The sequence below is a fragment of the Vanellus vanellus genome (genome assembly GCF_965231255.1).
Source record: "Vanellus vanellus genome assembly, chromosome: 1".
In the NCBI taxonomy this organism is placed as follows: domain Eukaryota; kingdom Metazoa; phylum Chordata; class Aves; order Charadriiformes; family Charadriidae; genus Vanellus; species Vanellus vanellus.
The window spans coordinates 204,219,072-204,238,327 of NC_138905.1; the positions used below are offsets into that span (position 1 = coordinate 204,219,072).

General features: G+C 36.2%; 1 protein-coding gene across 2 annotated transcripts in view; it reads right to left on the reverse strand.

The window, feature by feature from the left end:
- The window catches only part of DDX10 (DEAD-box helicase 10), a 197,716-nt gene that overhangs the window by 168,732 nt on the left and 9,728 nt on the right, over nucleotides 1–19,256 (reverse strand). For both annotated transcript variants that reach the window (XM_082498870.1, XM_082498869.1), the window contains exons 4-9: nucleotides 17,453–17,611; nucleotides 16,882–17,002; nucleotides 15,546–15,735; nucleotides 13,299–13,425; nucleotides 11,893–12,055; nucleotides 10,223–10,307 (exon numbers count right to left, since the gene is read on the reverse strand). In XM_082498870.1, the coding sequence (XP_082354996.1) occupies nucleotides 10,223–10,307; nucleotides 11,893–12,055; nucleotides 13,299–13,425; nucleotides 15,546–15,735; nucleotides 16,882–17,002; nucleotides 17,453–17,611 (845 nt within the window). The remainder of the gene's footprint in view (nucleotides 1–10,222; nucleotides 10,308–11,892; nucleotides 12,056–13,298; nucleotides 13,426–15,545; nucleotides 15,736–16,881; nucleotides 17,003–17,452; nucleotides 17,612–19,256) is intronic.

Here is a 19,256-nt window from a genome sequence, read left to right on the forward strand (position 1 = left end):
CAACAGCATAGGAAGATGTAAGTTACTGCTGGCCAAACATCCCATGAATATTTGGGTATTTTATAAAATAATTAAGGTTGGGAATGACTTATATAGACCAAGTGCACCTTGTAAGAAAGCTCTATATATTTTAACCCAGCCAAATTCCAGATGATATTTCCACAAAGTGGGTGCATGTCAGACACTGCCACTTCCTGAACGAGCCATGAAATCCTGGAAAGCCACTGAATCTTAGAGGACTTTGCATTTTATGGTAAAAACTGATGATCACAGTTCCAAGGCAGCTAGTTATTCATCAAAAGAACCTGAGCTCTCAGAGCACTGTTGGAAGGAATGATGAAAATATTCTCTTTTATCTACCCAAGGCTTGTATCAGACAGGAAGACAATATTGCTGCCAATACCAGTCTCACCAATTTAGAGTACAGAATAACACACGGCTCTGCTCTTCTCTTCAAAACAGATGTTGTGAAAGGATAGGATTCAAAAAAGAGCTATGAGAATGATCACATAAAAACAGAGACAGAGTTTTCCAAACACCTATACTTTCTCATCTTTTGGCAGCTATTAAGATTTAAAAAAAAAAGCAACATTAAAAATATTTCTCAGAGCTGATGCCTTCAGAAATGCAAAGAGACTGAAAGACATCTGGTAACTGTTGACGCAGTGTAATCTTTTTCCTTACCTACTTCGGAAAAATTCACTCTCTTAAATGCCAATATTTTCTAAATACTTGAAGTTAAGGAGGAACAGTCTTTGCCCATTTTTTATATTGTAAGTGAGATTTAATTAAGACAGACATTTTAATATTAATGCTGTTCTTCAGAGCTAAACATGAAACTGAAATCATTACAAAATTGAGAAAGCTGACAACCAAACGATCTTAAGTACCATCTGCGAAGGTTGTATCTGTTCAGTGTCCCAAATGGGTGTTTAGTTAAAGAAAGTAAAATGCAAGCCTATAAAAAAGGAGTTTTACTTAGGCAGAGTATTATTTCTCGAAAAAGAAAAGAACAACTTAGTTATGCGCTAGTAAGAAAGTTATGGTCTTAACCTCAAGAAGAGAGGTTGCAGTGGAAAACTTAAGCTTTCAAAAGTGTTTTCTCTGTGTCTTTTATACACAACTTCTATATTGGCAAACTTATGAAAGCACAAGCTACTAAAAACTGGCATAAACAATAAAGAAAAGAACGCTTAGATGTTCTGCTCAAAATCTGTTTCCATTACAATGCCTAAAACATAGAAAAAAAACATCCCTCAGTATCCTAAGGGAATAAAGTTCTCCACTAAAGCCAACAAAAGAACGTTTCTGCAATTATTTTCAGTAGACAGATAAAACCTTTAAACCTTTATAGACAAAGCAGCAAAGAGTCAACCTCAGCTACTGAAATTCTTCAGCAGGAAGACTACTTCTGCAGTAGATGAGAAGACATTAGAAGTTCTCCCCATTCTTGCGGACTGTAGCCTTCAAGTTGTCCATCATCACCAAAACCAAACATCTGTCCTAAAAGGCTAATTTACTCTGGTGATTTATTATTCATTATGTATGCACCTCAACTGCGCTGGAGAAAAGTAAATTAAAAAACCTCAAAGTAATCAAACTTTCTTGGACTGTGTGGTAATTGACCATATTACTTATCTTGTCATCTCTTCAAGGTGATCAAGAAACCAGAGCAGGGACTCATCTTTGCATTGCAATCTTAACAGTCTCTTAGGATACCAGACACAATTCAATCCAGTTGTATGGAAAATTGCATCTTACTTGCAGAAAGTCTTTGAAAAAAAGTTACATACTTCTAGTTCATATCTGTCTTATTTTCTAGAGTCTATTGGCTTCAATATTTTTCAAAAAGGCAAGTAATTTGTCCGCAACTCAATCTTGACTTACAAGCAAGGAAGCTGTGACAAATCATGATTAGCACTATAAAGCTAAGGGTAGGAGTGATATATTTACACTGACTGCAGATGAGAAAAAGGATGCCTATAATCAAGGGTAAGCACCAAAGTCTGGATGAGAAGGAAATGGGATAAATTATTTAGGACAATATGGTGCTGCCTAATGAGAAGTAAAGAAAAATGGTTTAAAATGTCAAGAACACCATTTCCCTAGCAAAGAAACACAAAGAGTTGTCAGAGAGTTTCATTTCACACCAAAAAAAAAAACCCCAAAAAACAGAAAAGCTAAAATCAAGAGGATAGTTTAATCACCATGACCGAATCTATCTTAAACTTCTGCTAAAAATCAGGCTGAGCTGACAGCTGGTATCAAGCATGAAGGAACTACTAGCACGGTGACAATTCAGTGAGGACATGATGAGAAAAAAAGCTTCTCGTGCACACCAAACAGACACTCAATTTTTGCTAATCTTAACCTATCTTAACCTACCCTTGATCAGATCCAGCCAAAGGCTGCACATATCCCTAGTCAATACTATTAAATCAAATAATACTACCATTATCACAAAGGCAATAAATGAAAACATACTGTGGCTATTAATCAATTCCACATTGCCATGCAGATAGAGTTGAGCTTGTTCTAACTACATTCAGAGTCATTTTACATCCTTGCCATGACAATCATAACATATACCTCAGTCAAATGCACCATATTTTAATTGTCAGTGACATACAAGTTCATAGTGATACCAGAATAAAATAGGAATGGGAATCACCTGATTGATGGTCATCAGGTACCAGCATACTGCTGTAGGGCAGACATCCAGTAGGAGAAAAAAATGAGGAAAGCAATGGAAAGAGAAATGTAAAGACAGCCTGCATGGATATGCAGACCTTGCAGGAAATGTTATACAGGTTGTCTTGAACAGATGTATTGCAACATGTTTCCCTAACATTTGTATTTCAGAAGACATAAGTTGATGCCAGATTTCAAGAGAGTTAAAGGCAGTATTTCTGCTTTGTTTGGCAAGCAAAAAATAATCTATTTTAAAAACTGGCAAAGGAGAAAATGGAGATGAGATAATCATAAAATTTGGGGGAGAAGGGTTGCGGATATAAAGATAATTGCATTACAGTTTCCTGATTTGGAATATTTCCCATTACAGAAAACTCAATATAAAGAAGGTGATAATGTTTTTGAAGACATTTACCACACGTGAACATGCAAAGAACCATAAGTATATAATTTTCATGCTCTGGAGGCCACACATCTACCATCATACTCAAAAAAAAAAAAAAAAAAAAAAAAAAAAAAGCATGTCATGGGCTTTTTTAATCTGTAACTTTAATGGGACTTTACCAAGTTGACTCGATTAAAGATCTAATTTTAGCCTAACTGGGCCAGGATGGATAGTATCAACGTATGCTGTCATCTCATCTGTCAAAAGACATAGAAGGAAGTAAGGTATCCCTGCAAAACTTGCAAGCTCAAATCAAAGCCCATTCCTAAAAAGTCTTGCATTCCAAGCCAACAAGCCACCTTCAGATACATTAGTATTGCAGAAACTCTGCACAGTAGATCCCTTCAAAGAAAGGAAATCAGGCATGAAGGCAGCCAAATTAACTTCTCAACTGTCTTTTTCTCACCTAGATCAAATTTTCTAGAGACTTCCCAGAAGTAAGCAAAAGACTGCTTTCCTTAAAGCATTAACATCAGCAAGTTAAGCATTTGGGACAGCATCAAAACCAAGCCCACTAAGTTTGCTTGGTTTTGCATGTGCATTATGAAACATTCTGATTTTACTGTTCTTCTGCTGGACCCTTTATTCATTCTGCATGGTTGCCAAACTATTAATTATTCACTATGTAAGGCAATCATTTATTCACTGCACACCATTCACACCCTTCTCAGAACAAATATTTTGGAGCCCTTGATTTTGCATATAATTTTAGTTTCCATAAAGAATCCAGAACAAGACAATTCCATCACGTGGAGTAACTGACAAGCAAAATTAAAAAAGCAGCACAGATCCCTGCTTCTAGTGCAAAGATTTACCCCTGCAAAGACTGGAAGAATATGGCAATGAAATTATATAGGTATTTGTTAATGTATACACTATTGCAATTGAGACTTAAGGATGATAAAACAAAACTGGCAGAGCACAGTCCATATGAGTCTATGATTCATCTGTTGTAAGAAGTACTTGAAAATCTATTCTTTCTAACATTAATTTATGATTTATTTTAAAATTCTTTTCAATTCCTTGATAAAATAACTACAGTAGTGAGGGAAAAAGCATTTCATTGATGCAGATGCGTTGCACTTTTTATGTAAATGAAACAATATAAGACATCTATAAAAATATATCGAAACCATATGAAAATGGACAGTTTTATTCTGAGAAGACCTATTGCAATCTGATATGCATATGAATAAATCTGTTCACCCACACACTATCCTTCAACAAAGAGAAACTAATATCCATATTTACCCCTAAGGCCTTCCACAGAAATACAATAATTCATAGTTTTGTTTTAAACTTCAACTGTTAAATCTGATTATATAAGTTACCATTTTAAAACATATTTCTTAAAGGAATAGCTTTATGTCTCTCATATTGGGCTCAATTCAGGCAAAACTTTGTTTCCAATTATACTACCTTCTGGGACTCGATGAGAACTGGTGAAATCTAAGCTTCAAACCAAGAAAACATTAATTCTCCAAACCCAGGAGCAAGAAGAGTTTTATCTACTGTTTATCATACCTTCTACACTGCTAGGCTTCTTCCCTAACATGGTAATTTGTTATTCTATTTTTTTATGTGACAAATGAGCACAGAAAACAAAGGCATGAATATCGGAATTTCTATCCCATCTACATGATCAATAGTCTCTTTCTGTACAGATATTTTTCTTTAAAACAACAAATCTTTAACAAGATCTGTGTGCGCTGCTAACTGAAACTGTGCTGTATGATCTACAGCAAGTCCTACTAAAGCAACTCAACAAAAATTACAACAGACGAGAAAGCATGCTTGCTATTCACAGCTGAGCCAATGCTGCAGAGAGCCCGTGTTCACGGCTGGTTCCTTGATTCAGCCAGGGAGAAGAGGTCTTTCCCATGGGTTGTGAGCAGTCCAACACCCCACAGAGCATTTAAAACAAACAACAAAAAGTGAACAGGCCTCATATTTTCCTTTTGCTTTAGCTCACTCCTAATGCTTTGTTCGCTCCTATTTCTCCATTGCATAGACCTTAGTTCAGTATCCTAAAAAAAAAAAAACTATCAGTAGTAAATATTGCTTTGGGGCTTGTTTACTTTGGGGTTTCTTTTGTTTCGTTTTCCTCTGATCACTTAATATCCTTTTCCTTCTCCTGTCTGGACAGCAGTCCACTTATACTTATTGCCAAGTTCCGAGAACCACGCAACTGGGTTTTATTCATACCACAAAACCATAATCACCTTCATTCAGTCACACTGGCTAGGTGTCCTTTTTTGCCAGACAGATTTAGTCACAAGAACTAGCGGACAAGAATAGGCAGTGGCCCACCAGCCTTATAGTGCTAGTCTCAGAATTCAAGAACCCTTGGGAGGTTGTTGGGTCCTCCAGCCTAGACTGTCAGCAATCTATTTTTCACAGCAGCTCTGTCCACTCTACTGCATTAAAATACACGTGCTTATTTATTTTTTATTACAGCTTACAGGATAGCTTCATGTCAGCAGGTAATAACCTTAGCCACTTTATATTTCAGTGTATTGGAACATTCACCCCATGCCATTATGAAGAGAATTCTAATGGATAATAGAGTGCCAGTCAGTACGACTGCAGCATCGCAGGCCACTGGGAGGAACGTAGGTAGGGTACAGTGTTTAATTTTAGAGAATTTAATAATGTGAATTGCAAGTTAAATATGTGGTGTCAACAATTTCTTGTGACCTCCACTAGCAGCTATTTTTACTAAACTTGAGTTAGGATAATGACTTGACTGCAACATAATATGAGATGGTCTAAATACTGCATTTATTTTTAAAGAAACATCAGTAAAAGTGCTTCAACGAGCCTTAAAAATAAAATAATAATCAAATAAGAAGCTGCCATCTTGACTATACTGTTTATTCAGGACCCAAGACATGTATCCCCTGGATGTATTTCCCAATGAAAAAAAAAAAAAAACCTAACACACAGATCAAGTTTCCACCATTAAGTCAATCACATTTTTAAATGCTTTAGTGCCACTTGCATGGATTATTCTAAAGACTTATTAGTCTCACTTTCACACATAAAATGTGCAATTACTTCAGGAGAGCCCAAATGAGCATGCTTCAAAGCATTTTACTTCATAACAAAATAAGATCATTATATGACCTGCCCTTTCTACCCTTCCAAAATTTGATGTGTGCGTATTCTTTAGGATTCACAAGGCATCAAAAAGACTATAGCTCTTTTAAGTCTTTATTCGTACTTCTTGGCTCTAATAATCATATTAGCTAGTACAAAGGTGGCAGGCAATAGAGTATCCTGCTTTGGGAAGATGGACTTTAATTATTCCATTTGTTTTCAGAATATAATTTACCAAAAGGAAAAGAGCATATGTAAAGCTACACGCAAGATGCATATCTGTATGCACACACTGTTTAATAACAACAATTAAAAAATTTCAGTGACCTTCCTAAGTCAGTTTAGGCACCTGAGAAACCTGACCAACTTAGCCTGGATTAAACACCATCAGAAGTCTGAGCCCAAGTCAGACCTAAAGCCTATATAAAGTTCTGCACATACCACAGATAAAAACCGCAGAGCAAAAAATTTGTTCTGTGTAACATTCCACTATCAGCGTCTTTAAGAAAAGACTCCTGACAGAAAAATTACTCAATTCAAGTAACAGTTTTTAATAGTCTCCTCTGAAGAAAAAGAAAATGAAGTAGAGGGAGGAATGTAATGCTAGGAAAGAAAGTAATTAATTACTGAGACATGCCAGGATACAGGTACATCCAAAATACAAGATATTTACGCATGAATAGAAAGGTAAAATAGACTTCTCAGTGTCTTTTCTAGTCATCAATGCAATCATGACTGAAAGAAAAACATCCCTATCTATGTTCCTTTCATGTCACACAACTTACAAATTAAGTTTGGAAAAACAGTTGGGGAAAAAAAGAGTTATTATCAGTGTGCCTCAGAAATTATTATCTTCTGCTGTCCCCTAGTGGCACTGTAACTTGTTTCACAAAATCAATCAAAGAATATTTTCAACTGTAGGCTTCATAGGCTACAGAACAGAAGGCATCAATAGAAATTAAAAGCCAGAAGAAATTAGTTTTGCAGACAATTGCTGCAAGTATCTCTTATTTACTTAGAATTTTTCAAACTAAAACCCACAGGAAAATACTATGATCTAGTATTTTAAATTATAGATTTTCCTAAGAGGCTGTGTGACAAAAATATACCCAAAATATTTACAGGCATGGCCATGATACTGCCAGCATTTTAGAAATACTGTTACTGAACGAATTAAGACTTTAAATATATACTTTTAAATGCAGTTGGAAGAAATAGCTTCTAATCACTCCAATCATAGCATACCTTTCAAGTTTAAAAAAAAAAAATAAAAAAAAAAAAAAAAAAATCAAGAAATGCCAATTCTACTGTAAAGTAAAAGCATTATTGGCCAACACTCAGATGTTCTTGATCTTTACCATAAATCAAAAATGCAGGGTTGCAATTTATGTTCTTCAGTAGGATAAAATGCAAGTGAAATGATAGTTATGGAACACGGTGGTCTTATCCACTTAAAAATCATTCATTATCTTTCATCTTAGATAAGGCTTTGCAAAACTGCAAAACAGATGTGGGAACACATCCACGATTGTTAGTCAAAGGTTTTTCAGCCCCATCCCCAAAATAATTTCTCTCGACTTTCATATTTACTTTTGTATCACAAAATAATTTGATTTCAAAAGTAAACAGTATTTGGCATCTCAGTTTTAATTACAGTTTAACACAGTCTCTTAATTAGCTGAGATATTTAATTTAGCTTTCATTCCGTGCAATTATACACTCTTATAATCCATGAAAATTCGTAATTATCTCTAACCTCATTAATGAGGACTACTAAACTGCACTTCAGTTCATTTTTATCAAGGTTCTAGAAGAAACACAAGCTTCTCATACTAACTGTAGCTATTGAAAACAAGTGAAGTTTCCCACTCAACATTTAGAGTTCAGTGAGAAATACATTCTCAAATATCCACATCTAAAACGGCATTAGCATGTTTACTTAGTGCACAATGATTGATTAAAACTATTAGACATCTCCCGTGTTTTATTTTCAAAGATTTGTTTCATGCTGTTAAGTTCACTGAACAAACCTCTTGCCAGGACTGCTTTACTGCAAGAACAGAGACCACCCTGTTCGTTTCTCCAAAATGAAGGCTCAGGGCAGGCAGAACCTTCCTTGACCTTTGTATCAGATGAAGAGACAGAAAATACCCGTAAAGCTTCTCCTACAGCAGGAATTTGCTTTCAATACCAGTCACCACCCTGGCAGCTCAAACAACTTGCTCAGATGTACTCCCAATTTCAGTAAGGTCTGGCTATTGAAAAACGCACGTCAAGGGCAACGTGAATGACAGCCTGGTGAAGCAAGGGGCAGGCAATGGCACAGCCGCCCATGGCCTACGGGGCTGACCCGCTGCCCCAATTTTCTCCCTAAAACTGTCCCTCAAGCAATCACAGAAGGCTGTATTTAAGAGGCAGCTGAAGACAGACCCTTAAGGTTGCAAGGCTAATGTTCTCATCAGAGCAACATTCTATTAAAAACGTTGTGGAAAAGGAGGGTTATTTGTCTTTATGTAGCTGCTTCCCCTCTATAAACCTACTTACAATCGCTCTTCTCAGCGCCTCATGAGAACTGGGACAAGGCCTGAGGACTATAACTCCAGGGAGGTGCTTTAACTCAGGGACATGGCTCGGGAAGAGCTCAACAACTCTTCCAGAAACTGCCAATTAAACAGTGCCAAATATATTGTTTTCCCTTCCACGATGACAGTATGCCATAAAGACAAAATTACAAGCCTTCTGTGGAAGCCACACAGAATTAAAAAAAAAAAAAAAAAAAAAACACACACCACACCCCAAACCAAAACCCTAGAATTCTAACTAAGCCTATATGCTTTTCTCTCCATTGGTATGCGTGAGATTACACCTAGATTTGAATTTAGCCAAATACCTACACACTTTATCTATTTAAATACAACATTCGTTGATTTTGTTCATAGATGTTTTTTTTCCAAAAGCATTTAAAAATTTGTTATTGCCTTCTATTATAGCAGGTAGATAGGAAAATGGAGAACACAGGACAGAACAGGGCAGAAATGCTACCAATTACAGTGAAAACATGTCTAGAACTTCCACATTCTGAAAGAGGGCTAGAAGTACATGCTTCTATTAAAGTCACCAAAATTTAATGCCATCTGATGCAGGAAGACATTTCAAACTCCTATAGTGCAGAGTGCTGAAGTCCTATTCTAAGCAACTGCTCTGTCATTAGGTTTGACAGCTGCCTATATTGCAAAACCTACTACAAACAAATTAAATTATGTACAAGATATAATGCCAGGTCTTGCATTTCATCCTTCAGATAATTGCATAAAGTTTTTTGATCTACTGAATTATACACAATAACAACTCCTGTTTCTCTTAAAAATCTACTTCAGAGATTAAGGACCAGGTTTTCAACAGTATATCTGGGTAACTCCCATCATAAAGGGTTAGCCACAACTATTTTAACTAAAGCTATCCCTAAGATTAGCTTTTTTCTACAAAAGACTTAGAAAATTAGAAATTTAACCTGTAATTAACATCATTTGATTCCTTCCTCTCCAAATTAAAATAAGGAATAAGTATTTTCATTCTTTTGAGGAGTCTTCAATGACAAAGAAATTGGATCCACAGTCTAAAGCCTTATTTATCTATAAACAGCAGTGGCAAAACAAGATTTTCAATCCACAAACATGCTCAACTCAGCCTTTGAGGTAATCCTGCCAAGTGCAAAAGATTTTTGCTTCCTCACTATTAATCTTCCCTGATGAGATTAAACAACTGGTGATATTTTTTCTGTCTGCTGTAAGGAGTCTCTGAAGCTCACTAAGAAATTATTAAGTCAAACCATTACTCTTAAGTAATCAAAAGGGTCCTTTGGTGATAACAGTCAGTCTTTCCAATTTATATCTTGATTTTTTTTTCAAGCGAGTCTTTAGCCAATTATCTGTCCCTATATTGATCTAGTTTTAAACATTAAAATATTAATGAAAAGTGAAAACAAACCTGGCTGTTCTTCCCACTCTGTGGATATATGTGTTTGCATCTTCCGGACAATCAAACTGAATGACCCAGTTCACTGCTGGAAAATCTGTGTAAAGAGAAAAAATGTCAAAATTTAATCTCACTGTACTCAAAATCCTCCTATTCAAGAGCAACATATTATTTTGGAGCATTAATTCCTGTAAGAACCGTCATTTAGACCAATTTACAGACATTGGGTGCAACCTCCGAAATAAAAATAAAATTAACTGCATGTATTAGCATATCATAAACAATCATCCTCTTCATCAGAGAAAGCTAAAATTAATGCTGTCTTCATTTCCAAAATTATGACACTGCACTGAATGGAACATAATTTCACACTTGACAAGAACAGACATGCTTTGTGTCACACAGACGATAAAAAAGCACTATGTTCAATAATTAAAAAAACAATATCTGACCCAGTTTTGACCCAGAGTATCAATATCCTATACCACCATAGTTTGAAGTTAGCTGTGGCAAGACAGCACTACATCAGCTGTCCACACACAGAAATATCGTAGTCCCTTTTAAAGACAGAAGGGGGTGACCAAGCTTGACAAAGAAGTCAACACTGAATCTTCATGATACAATTAATAAGCATTTTTTAACTGCTGCACTTCACCTGGCAGCAGCATACTCTGCAGTGGAGCAAGTTTGTGTTACTTCCTGACCAAGTCTGCAGCTACACCGTATTCCACTCCAAACCCAACCAACCATACCCACATTAGATCCTCACTAGTGAGATTTCAGCAGTGTAGAAGGTATGATAAACAGTTTTCACTTCTGCCTTCAGTTTTTAGAGCACCTTCCTTCCTTTTGTAGCATACTAGCAAAATCTTATATTTTGGACAGAGTTCACTATCTGAAAGAAGAACGACTAGGCTCCTGAAAACAGTCTTGTGTCATACTTAAATGACTCCATGTACTAAAAAAAAAAAAAGTCTAAAGTATCCACAGAGAATATAAAGAAGTATATCATAATTCAGCAGGTAATGACCAGAGGAAAGAAACTCAAGCCAAAACAGGTACTATAAATATTCTTGCCCTTTCCCTCACCTATTTTTCTGCATACTTAAGAATACAGTCATATAATGTCATTTATAGTTCAGACATTAAAATTTCTTCAGGTTTTCATTTCCACATCCTGGTAGATTAGTAATTTTTCACATCCTTTGGAATAACCTACAGCATGCAGGCACATTAGAAATACTTAAAACTGCTGAAATATTGCCCTAAGGCATGTAGTAAGCAAATACATCACTATTTCCATTTTCTCTGGTTCCAGATATTTGTCACAGACCATGGCTGGAAAAACTAGACTGCCTACAGACTTAAACAAATAAAGAAATAAACAAATGACAGCTTCCACTGACTACCAGACTAACAAATATCATTACAAAACTAGTGACAACATAGGCCTTTCTGGGACAAAAAGAAAAAATGACTACAAACAAAGCAGGCCTTTTCAGTAAAGAAACAGCAGAACTCTAAGAAGCACATCTCTTCTGGGATACCCTAACGAGCTCTTAAACTAACTACAGCTTCAGTTCTTACAAATCAGGTTGGTCTTCAGAGCATAAAGTCTAATAAAGTCTCAATAGGGTTAGATTATCACTTTGTGAATAAATATTGCGCCTGTGGGTACATACCGAGGCCACGAGCTGCAATATCTGTAGCAAAAAGTACTGCTGCCTTTTTCCGAACAAAACAAGTGTAGACTTCCATTCTCTTCATCTGATGCTGCTTGCCATGGAGTGCCAGTACAGGAAGACCAGGCTGAAGTTTACAGAATACTCTGAATAGATACTGGACCTACCCGACAAATCAAGGGGAAAAAAAATTACTATGCAATGTTAAACTTGTTAAGATCATATCCAGCAGTACATAGCAACTGACTTAGCACATCAAATGAAATACACTTTTCTCCATATTAGAGACAAGAGATGTTATTTTGAGACTTGGTCACATACCCAGGTACTGAAAGAGGAAATAAACTGTAGCACTCAAGATTGGCATGCCTTCAGATGGCATTTCTTAAAAGGACCCAGAGTAGGTAACAGCAAGAACAACTTGGGACATGGCTAGGAAGGCTGTATGCAAGGGACTGAAGAATCAAAAGTCCACCAGAAGCACCGTTTTTAGACAATACTGGAGGGGTGTAGTGTCTTACACTCGCACTCAAAGCGGTCTACACAGTCTCGGTTTACTATTTTAAGCTTCAATAGCTTCTCCTGCAAAAGCAGTCTGTTTATTCCTATATACAGTACCATGACACAGCATTATTTTACAGCCAGCAGCTATCTAATATTTTTTTAAGAAAACGGTTACAGAAACTGCATAGATTGCAGGAACAGCTGCAGCTCAGAGAATTCTGTACAACTAAGCCTATCACCTCACTGTACTCACCAGCCAGCTGCAGAACAACAAAAATACTGTAATCTCTTGCACAAGTGGAAGAACTGCAATAAATATTTACCACACCATTGTATGTTGTAAAACATTCGATACATGCAGTAGTTATATGAAAAAATACCTGTGCCATACAAACACATACAAATATCTTCAACAATAGTCCCAGGACATTTACAGAAGTACATATTTGAAGGATTACTTCCTATATAACCATAAGAAAAACTTTCCCTGTCCTATTTCACAATCATAATTTCTTATATAGGCAAATATAAAAGCTTGAAAAGAAAGTAGGTACTACATAAAATACTCTGTAACCCAACTATGAAGTGTGTCATGAGACAAAACTGAAACTCCTGGCCCTTATAACATAACTTTTAGCATTCATTTTTAACAGCAGAGCACAAAAACGGCTGAACACGCTGAGGTCTCCAGGACCTTCCTGCATTGAGCCCAGGTCGCTGAGCTTCCCGGCAGCCAGGCCCTGCATGACATGGCTACAGCCGGAGCTCATGTTTGGTTCCTCCCCCAATTTCCTGTTGCAAACTAGTCCAGAATCTCACCTCTGGTGCCTTGACATCTACATGAATACCTTAATTGTAATACTTTTAACATGCTAAGGGGAGGGGGGGGTTAATAGCCATACCTCTTTACAGCTTGCAAAGAAGACAATGCTTTTCTTTTTCAAGTGACTTCTCAGGAAAGAGTATAACATGTTTACTTTTTGCTGAAGCTCACAAACAACGTAGTTCTGATCCAAAGTTGCCGGGGTACTAAAGGAAAAAAAATACATTTAGATACCGTTAGTTCCTATAATATTAAAATAAGAAAGAAAAGAAGGGGAGAGAGAGAATACACAGGCATACAATATCTACAGAGCCACCTTTTCTTTCTTTTAAGTGAAGAATGTCTAACAAATACCCAGAAAAAAGGGGGGGGGGGGGAAAGTCAGGCTGAAAAGTTCTCCCACTTCAAGGAACAAGTCTTAGCAGCTCCACTAGAAAGCTATCCCTGAAAGATAAATCAATTTCCTTATTAAAAGCCAGTGGGGAGGAGAGAATGACTTTTGACCTTACTTCTAAATTCAGTTACTACTAGCAAGCCAAACTCTTTCCACATCTCAGGAGTGACATTCAAATTGCCTTGACTTAAAATGCAATTTTGTCTATTAGTCCTATTAAAGCATCATTTGTGCTTAAGGCAATGTCAAAGCACAGTCTAATCATGCACAGAAAAAAGTACTTCTACTGATTACACCCTGACATGCAAAGTGACTTTGTAAAGCTCTGAATTGTCATCTTAACTCACCTTTTAATTCTTTACAAAATAAACTAAAGAAAAAAAAATTATTTGGCATATTTGCCCTTGAAACTAAATGTTCATCTCTCACAGTTCCTCTGCTACATGCTAAACAGACCAAGGGTACTCAAAATTATTTTATTAAAGGTGCCACTTGGGAGGACGAAATTACAAGACACTGCTCCAGTTCTGCTAGTCAATTTAAATTATGCCACAGTACCTTTTGCTTTCTAAGTCTTTCACAGGAAATGGTTTTCATAAGGAAATAACCTGTTGTATACTAAGGCAGTAAACTCTAAAACAAATTAATACTTTCTTTTTTGATTCAGTTTATTATCCAATTGCACTCTCCCAAGTATTTTTAAAAAATTCAATGTTATTTATAATAGATTTCACAAAAAATGGGAGTCTGTGAAGCAGATGTATAGTCAGTCCTCAAAATGAAGACTACATACTAGGCTTATACATCCTCTTCTGCTAAGAGGCTATTAACCACATAATTTTTTCAGGCAAACATGCTTATTTAAGATGCCATTGATAGTACTACTGATTAAAAAAAAAGGTATGTGCAGTACAATACAGAGATAGTCAAATCAAATAGTTAAAAATGCCTCAGGATGCAGCCTGGTTCTGCTGTTCATTTTGCTGATGATTTCTCATTTGCTCTACGGAAAGCCATTTTTATCACTGTGCTTCACCATTCTCCTGCATCTTACATATGGAAATATATGCTTACCTCACAGGAAAGCAGAAAAATATATCACACATGTTCATAAGCAATTTGACATTTAGATGACAGAACCCACAGAAATGAAAACTATTAAATAACGCTCTTCACTTAGATTTTGAAAGAAAAAAGCATGCCAAAAACAACATGCATATTTTTTTTCATTTAGTGACCCATTAGATTTTTTGAACTTGGCAGACCACATACTGCACTTCTCACAAGGTTCTCCCATTCTGATCCAAACTGTATGGCATGACAAATTTATTTTGCGTGCACATGAAACCCAGCATGTCAGGAAGCCACAAGATTTACTGCACATGGACTAATGCCACATGCTTTCCTTTGGGTAGCTAATATTGAATACACAAGACTGCCATTCTGCACTTTCCCAATAGAGTAGCACTTCCTCAGAAAGCCAGATTTATCAACGGCACAGAGAACTGTATCTGTGCAACACATCTGGTGGTTCTACACAGTAAATATGCACACACAGGAGGCAAGGAAGCCAAACAACAAAAAAGTAGCAATTCAGAATAAACGACTGTTACAGCCAGGACACTACTCCATCCAGCCTATAACTTGCTCTGGGGCTTGCTCCTGAGGAAGAAAATTTCCAGTCTGCTGGAAAGCTGCCTGGGGAGCCTCAAGGAAATCACCAAGTTCAGCCTCCCGTAATTAATCAGCCAGAACTAGTACCCTCTTATCTAGAAATTCCTTTCTTTCAGGAAGGCACATATCAGGATCAGATGCTGCAGGAAGGAGGATGCACGATGTAACTTCTGATTCAGAGAACTGACAGTCAGAGAAGCAGTTAAGTAGGATCACCATCTGTTTAACAACCTGGAAACAAAAAATATCCCAACATACCTGAATTTGGCTTTCTCATGAACCCAGACATATTCCGGATCTTTCAGACTCAGTCGTGCAAGATCCTTCACTGATTTTGTTTGTGTTGCAGAAAAAAGCAATGTCTGGCGTTTCTTCGGTAGATTTTCTATGATTGCATTCATTGTATCAGCAAACCCCATGTCTAGAATTCTATCAGCTTCATCAAGAACTGAATTGAGAGATAGTTTTAGAAAATCTGGTTTTAGCTTTATTTATATATTTTTAAAAAAAAAAATCACACATCAAATCAATATATTACATATATCCATGCCCTACGTAAACTGTAGAGATTAATTATTGTATATGACAGAATCTTTAGATATTTATGTACTCTATAAAATATTTTTTTTAAAAGAAATGAAATACAAGTCATAGCATTTCCTATAATCTATGCACTACAGCCCTCAGTTTCACATGCTGAAGCAAAGATCAGCATTTCAAGTAAACAGTTCAGCAGTTTGCAGACAGACTGCAAATTATAAACTCCCTGTCCTATTACTGAAACAAAAGCATAGAATATAAAACAGTGCTGTACTATTCACGACAGAGCAAAACAAGATTCTCCTGTACCTAAGCTGAATTTATCATTGAAACACAGGGTATAAACAGAGTAGCGTGGAGACAAAGCTTTAAGAAAAGGGCCTACATTTAATGCAGTTTCTGTCTAACTGCCATGAATTGTACTAAGCGTAACAAGCATAATTTCACATTTTATCATCTTCATTAGCTTCTTAATTGCTTCTAAGTTCCTCAAGCTATGCTAAAGATTATGCAGTTCTTAGTGGCAAGCAAACCTTTTCATTGCACTGAAATTTTTATTCACATTGGAAGGATGAAAAGAAACAACGTTAACAATGCTAACAAAACAATGAAAGGAGCAGCAATCTGGCATAAAGTTCAAAGAAAAGTGTTTTCTAGAACTGTCCCAAAATGCACATATTGCAATGGATATTCCATATAGTTAATTATCATATGAGGGAAAACACGAGACCCATATCCATAAAGGAAAGGCCAGCATCAGCCAAGGCAGATCTAAAGGATTATATGGGACATGACATTTGGGTTTGGGTTCCTTACTAACTCACCTACTTGTTCTTATCATCCTAAGGAAGCATGCTCAGCAACTGTTTGAGAGAAAGTACACACAAGAAAGAGGTTTTCTCGTTTCATATTTTAATTTGTACGTGTGAACTTAAATGCCATTTCATCTACATACCACAACTATGATAAACTTTTTACCCAAGGAAGCGCTCCCACACAACTACAAAGCGTTACAAAATATTTCTGAGCACTTTCAAGTACTGAAAAAACTTACTCAACATTTGGAGATCAGATGCATAGAAATATGAAGTTTCATCCATGTGCTGTAGAAGCCGTCCTGGAGTGCAAATGAGCATATTTATATGGTGGATTCTTTCAGACTCTTCTTTAAGATCCTGAAAAGGAGTTAAATCAGCTCAGCTTTAGTTGTGCACACTAGAAGCCCAGTACCAGAGATGACCAGGCTAGCTTAACCTACTGGGAGTTTTTAGAAAGAATAATCAAGGATCACCATTTCCTCTTTCCACAGAGATATCACAATTTCTTCAGTATGCTCACACTTGTGGCTTGAGCAAAAAATATTTCAGAATAATCTAAAGTAACAGGATGGTCCTGGAAAGCTTGGCAGCAAGGTCCATCCAGTCAAGTAAGCTAGAAAGACTGTGAATATGCAAAAGCTTCAAAAGACACAGAGTACACAGACAGAAAAACGAGTGGGTCATTGACAGGTTCCCATTAACTACTCATTTCCCCCACTTTATATTTCCAGGGTTTTCTTCCTAAACTAGCACTTAATATAGCACTCATTTATGCTTCCATACAGCAAACTCCAAGAGAGGACACACCTTTCCTCCAATGACAAGGCCAGCTGAGAACTCATGATTCTTTCCCACTTTACGCAGAACCTTGAAGGTTTGATATGCCAGTTCTCGGGTAGGCGATATTATCAAAACTCCTAGTCCATCAGCTGAAGTCCACTGATGGCGATACAAGAGTTCCAAAGCCTGAAAAATATTACCATATTCTCATTACAAATACCTCAGAAGGAAAATATGTAACAACAACAACAAATTTTGTAACAAAAAAGTGTCATAAAAAAAGATAAAGCCATACTAATTAAAATAATGACTTGAAGAAACATCAGTATGCATTTCACATAGTCTGATTATATATGAATTCTAACTGATGGTAATGATATTTGCTGAAGCAAAGTTCCCCGGTACCAATCTATAAGAGACAGTAACGGGTGGTAAAACGTAAACATTTTACTGCACAATTAATCGTACTCTGCTAAATTCTGGAAATTAAGCCTTAATCATTTATACGACAATAGAAATCAGATGTAGAAAAACACGAGAAACTTCCCTGTTTTGTGGGAAACAAAAACAGAATAAGAAACTAGAAGAAAGTCAATTACTGCAGCTTTAAATCTGGTTGTATACTTGAAGGAGCACTAACCACACACTATATACAGAGCATTCCAACTAAAGTTCCCATATGCCTCAGATCAGGTTTATTCCTTCTCTTATGAATTCACATTGCAGAAATCCTGTCTTAGTCAGCTAATCATAAAGATTTCATAGGTACGAATATCTGAAGCATTCTGAAATTCTGAAGGCTGTTAAGCATCCTTGTACAAATAATTTTTTCTTTGACTCATCTCTCCAGCTCCTCTCTTATCACTTTTCTCCCCTAAAAATAGTTTTATAAACCTTATTTTAAAACTAAATACTTTTATTCCTAGATTAACTAATTGAGCAATCTCACTTTTGTTTCTCTAGTTCACAAGACTATCTTTTGAAACCACCTTTTTTTTATTCTTTACTAATAAAAAAATAAATTTTAAAAAAAACAGCATAAAGCATAATTCTTCTCAACTAGAGAGAGTATTCAAAATGCCTACAACTGTTCCCACAGTTACTGACAAAACAGGCTCCCAAAAAATTTATGCTCACAAAAATGCAGGTAATGTTTAAACCAAAAAAACCTCCATAATCAAAATGACATTTCTTCTTCCCCTTTACCTAATCATAACATGATGGGTTTTGTATCCACTTATATGTGACCTTAAGCAAACAAACTTCTCAATTATACTTTCATTTTGAAGAAATGAAATGCAGAGCATGATGGTTTGAGTAAAACAGTCAAACATGTATTATACATGACAAGGGTTTTCATCCTGTTTCCTCGCTTGCACCTGAATTGATTTCTAAGGAGTCCACAAAAGACAAGAAGGAAACAGAAGTTCACAATCACTAAGCTTAAGTTTGCTATATAAGGTCCAAATCCTAAAATTGTACAGGGGTGAAAATCACTCATCTAAAAAAAAGCCTAAGGAACTGAAGAAATGTCACCGTTCTATCCCATACACTTAGCTTTAAAATTTTAAAAGAATTGGACAACTAGATTTGCACCAGAAAACAGATTCCTAACAGAAAAACAAAGCAATTCCTAAATCACACAGGGTCTACTAATGTAAGGATCAAAATGGGATTTCTAAACATCAGAATATTCCTAGGACCAAAAATATACTTCTTTCAGAACCTCAAGCAGCTTTATTATATTAGTATCTTAGCTTTCTTGGAACACTTAAAACAGACTAACTTAAGCTGTTTGACATCCGATACTTCCCAGATAACTTGGTTTAAG